The sequence below is a fragment of the Athalia rosae genome, chromosome 4 (genome assembly GCF_917208135.1).
Source record: "Athalia rosae chromosome 4, iyAthRosa1.1, whole genome shotgun sequence".
Classification (NCBI taxonomy): domain Eukaryota; kingdom Metazoa; phylum Arthropoda; class Insecta; order Hymenoptera; family Athaliidae; genus Athalia; species Athalia rosae.
The window spans coordinates 10,556,187-10,569,237 of record NC_064029.1 but is presented as its reverse complement, the minus strand read 5'-3'; the positions used below and the strand labels follow the sequence as shown (position 1 = coordinate 10,569,237).

General features: G+C 34.2%; 2 protein-coding genes across 25 annotated transcripts; one reads left to right on the top strand and one right to left on the bottom strand.

Moving 5' to 3' along the window:
* Positions 1–383: 383 nt before the first annotated feature.
* LOC105693038 lies at positions 384–11,624 on the bottom strand. 24 transcript variants are annotated; one of them, XR_007277973.1, is made up of 13 exons: positions 11,548–11,624; positions 9,243–9,397; positions 8,923–8,986; positions 7,223–8,819; positions 4,914–7,146; positions 4,707–4,827; positions 4,279–4,402; positions 3,778–3,929; positions 3,579–3,707; positions 3,285–3,489; positions 1,813–3,089; positions 1,346–1,534; positions 384–1,253 (listed from the first exon to the last, which is right to left on the bottom strand). XR_007277973.1 is itself a non-coding variant. In XM_012412036.4 (3 exons), exon 3 carries the CDS (start codon positions 1,235–1,237, stop codon positions 641–643), a length of 597 nt encoding a protein of 198 aa, XP_012267459.2. In that variant the 5' UTR covers positions 1,238–1,253; positions 1,346–1,534; positions 1,813–1,891; the 3' UTR covers positions 384–640. The 24 variants fall into 24 exon arrangements, 1 of the variants encoding a protein (XP_012267459.2); XR_007277977.1 differs by having other exon boundaries at positions 1,944–2,005; positions 2,059–3,089; positions 3,778–4,402; positions 11,548–11,622; XR_007277976.1 differs by having other exon boundaries at positions 1,944–1,983; positions 2,059–3,089; positions 3,778–4,402; positions 11,548–11,622.
* Positions 7,823–12,789, top strand: LOC105693037. The gene is made up of 5 exons (XM_012412686.3): positions 7,823–7,965; positions 8,125–8,225; positions 8,739–10,080; positions 10,601–11,407; positions 11,513–12,789. Exons 2-5 carry the CDS (start codon positions 8,144–8,146, stop codon positions 11,754–11,756), a joined length of 2,475 nt encoding a protein of 824 aa, XP_012268109.2. The 5' UTR covers positions 7,823–7,965; positions 8,125–8,143; the 3' UTR covers positions 11,757–12,789.
* Positions 12,790–13,051: the final 262 nt, after the last annotated feature.

Sequence of the window (13,051 nt, the reverse complement as noted above, 5' to 3'; positions counted from 1 at the left end):
AATATAATGAAACTTAAAGTAATAAAGTTGTAGAAACTTAATTTAAACTTCTTAAACACTGAAAAATACCATTTACTACTCAATATGGATTTAAATAAGCGCGCTGATATATGCACAATGACGTCAAACCAACCACAACCCGTCTCGCATCACGTGACTTTTTTTTTTATCATTTAGGACCACTTTTATTGATTTATTTATTTAAAAATTACTCGTTTAAATTAATTTTGAATTTTTTTCCCAAGTCTTTTACTTATTGAAGAACGTGTTAATCACATTTTTAGGGCAAAATCATTTTTATGCAAATACTCAATAATCGCGTGCTGAAAAAATATTATAGAGGTTTCATAATTATTTGAATGTAGAAGTCACCAAAACTGGTCTAACAGGCAATCAAGAAATATTTATTATTAATAATACAATATATTAAAATATCAATAAATGAATAAAAGTTTATATTTTTAACGATATAAGATACAGTTTTTTTAAACAGCGTTCGTGTATGTAATTTGGCGTTTTTTTGGCTCATTTTGGTTTTTGTCTTAGCTCCGTCATAGCGTTTATTCTCTGACTTCGCTCAAAAATGAGCCCGCATCACGATATAAACATCAATTATCTTAACCGTTAGCTCTCTTTGATGCTAAAAGCACCCAACTTTAATGAGAGTTTCCTCGTTAAGTTCGTGTGTTATTTGACTTATGGTTTCAACATTTGTTAAAGCTTTACTTACAGCTCTCAAAACACACTCTTCTAATTGCTTGGTCAATTCGAACAACTTGTAGCTAGGATACATGAGTCCACCATATATATTCATTTTATGGATTACATCATTTCTTTGTACTCGTTGACCATCTACTGCATTCATATGTATAGTTGTTAAGCAATCCGTACATTTTACAATTTTATGGATTTTGCGAGTTATGTAACCAGCAATATATGGTTGCACGGTATCACTGGTTACAGCCTCATTATAATCGTGGTCCTCAACTATTGAAGAACGTTCCACTTGCGGTTCAGTACCTTCTAGAATGGCATCGATGTTTTGAAGCCATGATTCTCGCTCTTGATTTGAAGAACTTGAAACTTCATCAGGTTTCATTACATTTTTCAAAAGATTGTCGCTAGAAACATTACAACCTTTCGGAAAACGTATGAGTGAAAACGTAGATGCAAATCGATAAACTTGAGCGAATATTTTTGAATCAGGGTGATCATTCCCTTCACACGAATGTCGCATTACAGAAAAAAAACCTCTGAAATGAAAAATCAATAATTGTGTAATAGACATAATGACAAATACCGTTGATAATAGTTGTATTATGTTTATTTGTGTATTATTACGTACCTTTGAAGGATCCTGTGATAACGTAGCTGTCATTAAATATTTATATCCACATTCGTTTTTAAGCATGTCCAGTATTTGAAGTGTAGCTCGTAAAGTTTTTTTCAAACCAATCAAAGTACTTTTTGACACAGGTATTTTCTTTTCAAGCTTTTCCCAATTTTAAAGAAATAGCAGAAATTCCAAAATTGCCTGCAAAAATGTGTGATTTGGATGAGTTTCAACGCTTTCAATCAGACAATCAACTATTAATTGTACAAATTTATTGGTCTCTATACCAACTTATTACCAATATTACATGCTAAGAAAGTAAATAAATTATATGCAAAAGAGACCACAAATTCAACAACACCAAACAAAAAAAAATCAAAATTTTTTTTAAAAATACTCTCCACCGAAGAAATTGACAAAAAAAAATTTATTTGATGAAGCCAGAAACATAAAATAATCGTTTGGCATTGAGTACGTACCTGACAGTTTTTGTGTTGAACAAAGTTTTATGGCAGTTGAGTTATACAACTTTCTCAAGTTTTAATTTATCAATCAAACCTACAACGTTTGAATTTTTAATTATTATGTTTCATCAAATAACTATACTCACTTGCTTTTTACGACAATTTCCTTCTGCATGCAAGGGATCTCTAGGTGTGCGAGAAGACATAGCTTCGATCAAATTAAAATCAAGATCTACAAACTTCTGAGCTCCATATACTTACAATTAGCCCCTCATCTCCCCGGATTAGATTTATTCTTATCACAATCGATTGTAGTTCGTTTGTAGTTGATTGTAGTGCTAATTCCGACGTTGGTTAGTTAATCACTCGTTAATAATAACGAAAACAAAATCGCCTAGGGAATTTTGTGAAGTTGGCCCCTCCCTGCCGTAAATCTTTACCAAATCCAATGTAATCTATGTGCAATCGTTTGTAGCTTACGAATCATCTACTCAGGATTATTGTTAGTGACCGGTTTTCTGTAAATACGAAAAACAAAATTGGAAAAATAGTTGAAAAAAAATATATCAACTAAGCCTTCAGCGCATGCGCCGCCTGAGGCCGGAAGCTGCTGACAGCAGATCGAGATTCGAGAGTTCGACCCTGTCCCTCGTCGAAGGAGGCGAAACTTCTGCGGAGGACTGGTCTCTTAGCTCGTCTTAAAAAAGTAGCATCAAATTTAGTAAATGGAAATACAAATTATACATGAGATTCTGCTTTTTCAGGAATTAAAATATTTAAAAATTCAAATTTGTACAAATTTTCAATACTTCGATAGTAAGATAAATGTTCAAATTTTATTCAAAGGTATTAACTACTTTAACGAAACTATTAATATACAAATTCATTTGAAAATTCAACGTAAAATATATGTATGGTAATAAGCAATTATCCTTTAACAAACATTTGTCTCGTTATTTAGTCAATATAATATTAAGACATATGATTGTTTAATAGAAATACACTGTCAAAAAAGTTTTTTCAAAAATGATGGTTATGGCATTATTCCTAATTACAATTCATATTATTTCATGTTATTTTCATTATACATATAATGTAATGCACTATACATTAGTTGCGGACTGAAATAACTAATATTAATAATACTGAACTCCTGAATGAGTGGCGATCAATGAACAACATTTGTGAACATTGTTTGAGAAAAATATTCTTAATTATTGTACGTATCTTGGATAGAATCAGGCTTTAATATACTATATTGCCGTTGGAAGAGTACAAATAGTATGGTTTCCCTGTTGAAAGAAAAAGATATCGTTTAATTGTACATCTTCTTTCAATATAAAAAATAGACAATCATCACCGAATTTTAGATTTCGTATTAATTATAAACCGTAAAATTCATTAGCGTCGAAAAAAAAATAATTTTCTCATCTTATTGAGTTTGATAACTCAATTGTTAGTATAGAACAATTATTAAAATAACTTACCATTCTTTTCATCGTTTACATCGTTTGTGTAGATTAGAAGTACGTACGTCGTTGTTGAGCAATTGTACTTTCTAAAACAGTTGAAGTTGAATTATAGTTCTGTAAACGATGACGTAAAATTCTACAAGATTTACATCTTGGATTCGCTTGATTTCTTTCATAGGAATCATCACCAACAAGTACACCCTTACAAAGTTTTGAAAACCTAAAATTTAATGTAATTATTAAAAAGTTACTTGTAATCTTACTTGTCGTAGCAGTTGACTCATTTATTACTATAAAAAACAATCTTACTTGTTATTGTCAATTTGAGTTCCAACGCATATTGGCCATCTTTCTACTAACTTTAAGTAATCGTAGATACTGTTGAAAGAACTAATATTGTCATTTATATTCGACTCTTCATTGGTAAAAAAAATAGCCCTAAATATTTTTGCATTTAATTATTATTATAAAAACAATGACTAGAACATTTAGGTTTCCATATACTTACAGTAATAGATGAATCCTTGTTTACTTGTAGACGGTTTGAAATTTGCATAGTTGTTGGATTTATCTGCCCAAATTCTAGCCCTTTTGGTTTTTCGAAATACATCCAGCCTTGCGGCAGCGGTGAAGATTTTATATTTTCCAAAAATTTCTCTGCTGATAGAGAATTTACATCAGATTCTTTATCATTCTGTACATCATCGGGAGTTTCTTGATTCAACTACGGTATATCTAAATCGTGTTCAGTTTGTTGAATCACACAAAATAAAATTATTAGGAACTCCCTGATCAAGTAACAATTCTTGGTGCTCATGTTAATTATGATGCTCTTCTGTTAGGTGGCCCCGTTTGTTTTCTGATTGATTTTGATTAGAATGCACGTTTTGTGATTTATTGACGACACTTGTTTGGAGTTCATGTGCTGATACAGAGATAAACTGATGCTCAATTGTTGGAAGAGCTCCTCGTAATGTTTGTTTGCCTGTAGGAAGAATCGTAATGTCACCTTTAATATTGAACGTTTCGTACATCTTGATGTCCTCCTCTTTAAAATGTAGGTGACAAATATACTCAGTTATTTTCATTGTTGTGCCCAAAGCCATATTCCATTTTTTTAATTTTCACGGCGTCTGTAAGTTAAAATTAAAAAAAATACTAATTGGTTGATTTATCTAGGTAATTACGAAAGTTATAATCTGTTAATTTAGAAAATAATAAGATACCTAATTTAGTAGATATTTGACATGTTTTGTAATTTTTATAATTCATCAGTAACAATGACAAAAAAATTTTACACAATAGCACTTTTTTCAATAAATGTTTTGAATAATAATTTTTTCATAAACTTTTTTGACAATTATTATAAAAAATATAAAATTGTTATATTTTGACTTCAGTATCTTTAAACAGTTAATAGAAATTGATTATACATACTGTTGGTCGAAGAAAAGATAGAGGTTGAGACGTATCAATTGAAATTTCTTTGCTTTTTAATTTTCGCCCACTTGGACAATTTTTCACGGAACAAAGTTTTCCCATTGCTTCCATATTTTTTCTGTTTGTATTAACAACAATAAAAGCATTAAAATAACAAAGATGTATCAACCAAATTTCATAAAAAACAAATCACTATGTACGTACGTTATTTCAGCAGTTTCTAAATTATTTACTAAATTATAGTTGGGTACGTAAATAGTTGAGATTTGAAATACTGCATTCTTAACTACAGAAGTCAAGAGAAATATTACATTTTTTAACCCAGCACACTTCACTTTGTTTATAACTGCTAAATTCATGTCATTTCCACTTGCTACACTAGCGCTATTTCGGTGAGTGTTCGAACAATAATTTTCTGAATACAAGTGGACACTTTTTCAAGTGATCCCTCATACAAGATGGTCCTCCTTACTTCCATCCTCCATAATTTTTCTGTCTCAACTTTTCGGCACATGCGCATAAAATATTTATTTCGGAACAGACTTCGCTACAAGTAAAAAAACATTAGAATCTTTTGCAATTACACTACTTTTACTCGTTATTGAATAAGACTACTATATTTATGCCATTTTCTCTCATCAGCCACTCCAGTATTTATATAATGTGATGGAATTGTATACCAATGTAAGAATTAACTACCAAATTTATTAGCTGATTGCGGTGATCGTTAAAAAGTTCTTATTGCAAACCATGCTCTTGCAGCTCCAAGGAAACATTTTAAAAAACAATTTGTTTCACTGCATTATGGATAAATACCTTGCATCCTATTACGAATGTGCCGTATTGGCGGATTACCCTCTCTGTCCAATTGCAGATGTATGTCACATCCTGTGATGGCTGTATCATTCCACCCCTAGTTTTCAGTCAAACAAATGAGTTTGTTGTTTGTTCATATTCGAGCTGATTGATACACTCAACACGAGTGACCTTTCTCTTCAACTTTCTGACTACAAATCCAATGAAATATTCACCGACATCCTAAGTAAACCTATTCAAACTCAATGCTCTTTGGATATAGTATGAGAGTTTTAGTATCTGCAGCTTTGAATTGTCGGCATAGTCGATTGTGTTGAAACCACCACAGGCTCAAACTGCACCAACGAATGTCTTCACATGGTCTTGGAATATTTCAAAGGTCAAGAAACACTGTATCATACTCTGAGCATATAGAGTTCTGTAAAGTTCAATTGCATTTGTAAGAGCTATTATGATTCCCATAAATCCCGTGTGATGTCTGCCAGCAACAAGCAACACACCATCTGATTTCAAAGGCTAGAAATATATGAATCGCAGTCTTGTACAAAAGCTGAATTGCTTCTGTGCTCATTTGAAGTGGTAGGTTATTTAGATTCTTTGGAAATCTAGTGCCACAGTTTATCATGTCAAAAGCTTCAAATATGTATAGAACACAGCCATAGGTGCAGACCCTTGGAAATTTTTGTCACCAATCTCGTCAGGTTGATTCCTAGAAACTCTATTACTTGTAGTGTAATGCAAGCCTGACGTTAATTTCTCGTTTTCAAAATGTATGTGCCTCTTTGCAAGTTTTGTATCAGTTTGTAATCCTTCCTGTTCTCTCTTTTGTGTTTTTTGTACGTAATTCCAGCTGATGATTCCTCCTTTGGATGTGTTCACAGTTTTCAAATGACTAAAAGCATTGCATACCACATTGTGCAATGTGAGGCATAAAATACAAAAACTTTTTATAGGATACAGTATCTATGGTTTCAAATTCTGTATTTCTAGACAAGTACCTCACTCCATTATTATTGCTTTATTGGTGCTTGCACTGTCAAATGTTATAGAACATATCTTTACTCCTGTTTCACGAAACCTTTCAGTAACTTAGCGCGGGTTATGCCATCAACAAAGAAATAGATGAGCGGAACTTTCTGTGAGCTTTTAGATAATACTGCCATGAATACTTGTTATTATATTAGTTGACTTCCTGTTTTGCTTGGTGAATTGCAAACGGTCATGCTCAAAATATTTTCCCATGTGAACAAATCCTATGTAATCTTTACCATTGAACTCAATCTTTTGACGTATTGCCGTTTCATAAAAAACAAAATTACACATCACCTTTTTCGATGCTGTTTTAGCTTTAATAGTATCAAAGGCTTCTTTTGTAAATCCAGGGTTTCCATTGACAACTGTTTACCATCTTTGAATGGTCCGTGGATGTGGTAGCGCCAAGTATATTTACAGATAAATGGGATGTCACGGAGTACCTATATGTATAGTTTAGAGATAGGAAAATAGAATTTATTATAATCATTATTATTGAGCAATAATAGCCAGCTGATCAGGTTGATCGTCGCGTCATTTGTTCATTAGACTTCAGCAAGAGGTTACAGTACAGTACGGTACATTATTTCTGCAAATCAAAATTAGATTAATTTCCACAATGTTTTTATACAGACACTTCGTTCCACTTATAACTTGTTGCATACTTTTAATTTTTCATTCCGTTCCATTCTCTCGACGCATAGGTCAACAGATGGAGAAGCATCTGGTTTCAGAAGCCGTAGCTCAAAATTTTGGCGGGGAAGGAAGCTACAGGGAAGGAAGCTGCGGCTAGGGAACCTGCATGTTACATGTAGGAAATATAATAACATGACAAAACGCCTACGATGAAGGTCTACAATAACAATACGTACACGTGAAACGAAACTTCTTTGACTCCCTTCTTCTATCGTTCATCACAAATAACGCACTTCACCATCTTTTTTATCACGCTACGCTACCCTCAACCTACTCATTTCTGCCCTCGGAGCTTTATTCTATCTTTTCGTGTTTTGAATTCTGTGATAGGGAGATTAAACATTACTGCCTCAACAAAAATACACAACTCAGTAAACAATGAAGTTGCCGCGAAGTCAATGCAGATCGCGTTATTTTTCGGGCTTCCTGCGCATGCCCTGAAAAGTTGAGAGCGAGAACAACGGCAATGTTTGTTCTATGGTCTCGGTAGCGGGACGCAAGAAATGACGTCATAAGCAATTTTGTTATGGCCAACGGTCTTCTAGTTACCAATTGGCCGATTCCATCTATCCCAGAATTCTTGTTGGAAAGTATTTCCCGCCAATATTGTGGAAAAAAAAGCATCAGTTTCGGGCGCCAAAAGGCACACGCTCGTTGCTTGTAGCCGGCTGCCCTGTGCGTTAGTATTTTTCAACAATTATCACTGGAGATTGTAAGTAAAACTGAGCAGATTCGTAATGCAAAGCTTGATTACTCTTAGTGACGCTCGAGTTGATGATATTTTCAATTCTAGGCTTTACGATAGTTCGTGAACAGCATGTCTCAATGTGATCCAAACCCGTGACTACATTTCGTTTTTTATCACTTTTAGCAATATCTGATCACCAAAGATGATAACCGTAGCTGCGGCAACGGTCCACCGGAGTATGAGGCCGACTACTCCTGGACCTTCTTCAAGCACATCTAATATTTGTACGTATACAGACTTCTAACCTCAATATCACTTGAGTGGGTCAGTCAGCATTTTTCATGATAACAATTATCGTCCGATAGTACACATTCTTTGCAAGGATCACGTCTTTGAGTAATTTGATTAATGCCATATTGACGATGACCCCAATCTACTCAGCACCTTGCATACACCATGTGACTTTGAATTTTGACTGTATTTTTGCGTCCTGTTGTTCTCCAGCTGTGACAAATTTCTAACAATTTCGAGCATTCATTACTACTTCCAAACCTTCAAGTGTTTTTGCAAACAATGTCATTCCATTCATGCTCATGCACATGCTTGCCCACTTCAGTGCACACATCCGGATTTTCATCTTATCACAAACCTATACTGGATGTAAAATTATTAGTCCAACTGATTTCTTTTGTCAAGTTCACTCTTCTATTGTCCCCAATTAGGAAACATTTTCACGCAACACCGAAATTTTTTTTCGTTTCACATCATAGTTCAGTGCTTATTTTTTTTTCAAACAGCAGTTGGGACTAGCATTCCATGGAGCCCAGACGTCACTCAATCACCAAAACGTCGACGTACCCATCAAGGACCATGTAGCGCTAGAAAAAAATTAATACATAGTCCTTCAGAAGATATATCTTCGAATTTGAACCTCAATAATGCTGAAATCACCCTGACGCCAATAAGGAAGGTTATAAATACCGTGGAAAATACTGGCAGTAATGATGACAACCAGTTGCATATTAATGCTGCACAAAAAGTCAACCTTCAAACAACAAATTACATTAATAATGAAAGTGATAAAGACGACGTTCTCTTGACAGTGCAAGTACACAATAATTCACAATCAATACTTGACAATGAAGAAGTTGAAGATATCGAAGCAAGATCAAAGATTTGCTCTCTACTACCATTTGTTAATTCCGATGAAATCAGCATAAGGCGTATAGATGGAAAGAGCATTCAAAAAAAATCTGAAATCGATGGGAATGTTTCAAAATTTGAAGTATTATTGATCCCACCTGATTCCCTCAAAGAAGTCATAGAGTCATCTGAAAGTGTCATCTCAAATATGCAACAGCAAAGCCAACCTGCAAGTCCTGAAACTGTAGCTTTGAAAAATCAGGCTCTTCGATCCACAAAATTTACTGAACTCGATACTTTCAAAGCAGTCCGTCTTGATAACAGAAAAGAAACGATTGTGATTAACAGTAAATCATTTTACCAGAAATCACCTGCTCAGATGAAACCACAACTTCGCAGAACAGCGAGTAAACCAACATCCTCAGCAAATTCACTTTCAAAAAAAGTGCAGATTGCACTTGATACTCTGAAAAATTCGTCACAAAAGTCTAACAACATTCCTTCGATCGCAAATACTTGTGCAAAACCAAAGCTGACTAGTAATGTTGGTCTAAGTCTCAACCCAAAAGTTGCCGTAATTGCAAATCCTTCTGTGCCGAATCTCCAGGAAATATGTAAGATCCATCATAACTTTGATACGTCAGATATGCCCCAGGAAATGTTAAGTTCATGGAATGGGAATAGAGATGAAGAAAACGTCTCATCTTTAATGGATAGTGACAAACATATAGACAAACTAGAAACACCAGAATATATGTTGATAGCAGAGAACGATTTGCAGGAGCCATATCACATGAGTGGCTTTCCCAATCCTCCCGGGGAAAACAGATGTTGGCTTAATGCAACTCTACAAGCATTGTTCGCTATGCCATTGTTCAACACATTCCATCGATACGACCTTCGGAATTGTTCAAAATTGACACAGTATCTGGTGTTGACAAAAATACATTGGATGAAGGGTGTCACTGGAAGGGACAAGGCGTATCAGACTGTAAAGTAAGTGTATGCAGGATAATTTTGCATATCAAAAAACTATGGTCTAATGTTAATATGCAAAACCAACGCAAAAAAATTCATTGCGGTATTCATGTACACTTGTCTAAATTCAATTCTCATTTCTCTCTGAAAGTTTAATTCGATTGAGCACAGCCACCCAGATGACATTCATCATATTCAAAGTATCCTATTCATTTCTCTATTCGAACAGGCTGATGCCAAAAAGCAAACAATTGGCGATAACTCAATCATTTCAATAGATAGATTGAGATTAATTCATTTAACAGACTCGGATTTCTGAGCTCAAAATACGTCAGCTTATACCCAAAAACATTTGCCTTAAAAATTGCCTGAAAAATAGATAGTTCAGAATGACGCCACAATGCAACGTGGCCCGCGTGTGTAATGCTAATTCACTCGAATTGCAGAGATACCGGCACCGCACGCTGACCTTTTTTTTTTCTTTTGTTCAAAATGCGTACAAAGATGTTGACAATTTATGCTACAATTTGATTTACAGATTATTGAAGGAAGAACTTGGGGTACTCGACGAAACATACCCCTCAGAGCGTCAACAGGATGTATCTGAATTTCTGATGATCCTTCTAAATCACGTTAAGTCCGACTTAGGAAAGCTAATTTCAGCTGAAGATAATTTTGAAGAAATGGAAAATATTCCAAAAAATCAACAAGAACCACAGAAAGTAGTAAAGTTACCGCAAACCCCCAACAAAAGGTTACCTTTGGCTGAAATTTCTACTCCGAAGAATAATGGCATTAAACGAAGCCATAGCCTCGGAGATTCTACCCAAAGTCCAAAGAGTAGACAACAAATTTTCACGCACAGTATTCAAGATTTGTTGAGCCCAAAGCTACGTAAATTGTCAAACCCTTCGGATCCGTCTTATAAAGTACACACCCCACCACTTGCTCCAACAAATGATGAGACGATTTGCCACAAAAATCCCATTGACGAAAACTTCCAACTTCATTTAATGGAACATTACACATGCAAGGGTTGTAAAAAGAATCGTCAGAAGAAGGTTGACAATCTCATGCTCTTTGTCGACATCCCGTTTGATGATGATAATCTCTCACCAATCGATTTACAAAATGCAGTAGAAAATATATTTGCACCAGAAGATAGACATCTAACATGTGGAACTTGTAAGCACGATGCCCATACAATGCGTACTACGTTCAGACGCCAACCAAATATTCTGACGCTGCAGGTGAAAAGATATGGAATGTCCAGTGAGGGGATATTTGCAAAAATAAGCACAGATATCAAGATACCAAAGAACTTGGATCTTGGTGCGACACTTCTGTAAGTATGGATAACTAGCTAATTTAGGTATTCCACCATAATATACAGACCGACTACATCTTACACTTTCCGACTGTTCATTAACTAATAATGTAATGTTTCTAGGATTGATGGATTAAACGAGTCAAATACATACGAACCAATATGCATAATAGCACATGCTGGTGGTACAATGGACTGTGGTCACTACACGAGCTACGTAAGACGTGGAAATCAGTGGTATCACTACAATGACATGAATGTAGTACCAATGACTGAAGAAGAGGCCTTGTCGGCCGCCCAGATGACCGCGTATTTAGTATTTTTTGTGAAATCATCATCAGCGGAGCAGGACTCTAATGGGGTTTAGGCTGTAAATATAAGTTTTTATTTGAAATTTTAATCGAATTCTTTCATCATTTGATAATATATCCAATCATCATAAAGCATCGATTCTATATATCAGTATCAAAAGTATATAAGATGATACTACCATATTTTTTTCAGCCATACATTTTTGAAAATCTTTAGTGATCGTGATACAATGACTTATTTCTGTTTGGTTTACCTAATGATCCATGATCATTCCCATATTACTTTCCATATTGTTTTCTGTTGCCACAAAAAAATATGGAAATGTAAAATTCGTTATGAATTCAACTTCATCAATACCTTGAACACTTTGAACTCATCTATTGATATTAATCATTCAATTGAAGGATACCAATGACGTCGGAAAAGTAATACAGCTTTCAATTCTTGAAACCTGATAATCTTTTGTGTAAAAGTCCAATGGTTTCGTCATTTGATTATACATATCTCATTATATCATTACTCAAACAAGTGAGAAATACGGTATCACTTTGGGAACAACTTGTTGACAGACGAATAGATTGTTCCCCATCTAGTTTTTGTTTTAGATTTAGTTTTTGGTTCTGTGAAAACCTTCGTTCATACATAAAGATTTCAGAATCCTTGCGCGTTTATTAAAATCTTTGCTTATGTCTACTAGCTCTAGAGCCTCATATTTATTATCTTCGTTAATCCGGTATGTTATAAAAATAAATAAATATCAGTTAAGTGCGTAATATGATGAAGAAATAAGACTAGTTTCTCTGTATTGTCGAACAGACTTAGATTTGCATATGACACTTTTGTCCTGAGACTGAGTTTCAATCTGTCACAAATTGGAATTCACTCTCCATGACTTAACGTCGTGCTAACATAGTTGAAAACTAGTTAAGTCTTAGAATATCCCTATTCGCAAATATGTATCACATGAATATGTACATACATAGCTTTTAAGTTCACATCAAACTCTCAGTGCCTTGTCCAAAGTCGTGTACATATTTTAAATATTTTCATATTCGTAAAATAAAAATAAAAATGTTACCTACCTTAAACTCTTTTTTCTTCAATTATAAAATAATAAGCTGCCCAAGAAAAATATCTTGCTTATCCTAATGCGAAACAAATGCATAACAGATGAGTAAATAGACTTGATTTATTCAAAATTGAAGCCTGCACTTTGAAATTATTTGAAAGATTGTTTCTGCAAAAAATATTGAAAAATTTTTATTTCCCTTTTTTATTTGTTGTTTGTAGCAGTATGAACATTAACTTTAAAGCAAAAACTGCTTAATTGTGTAGTGTTGACAGTAACAG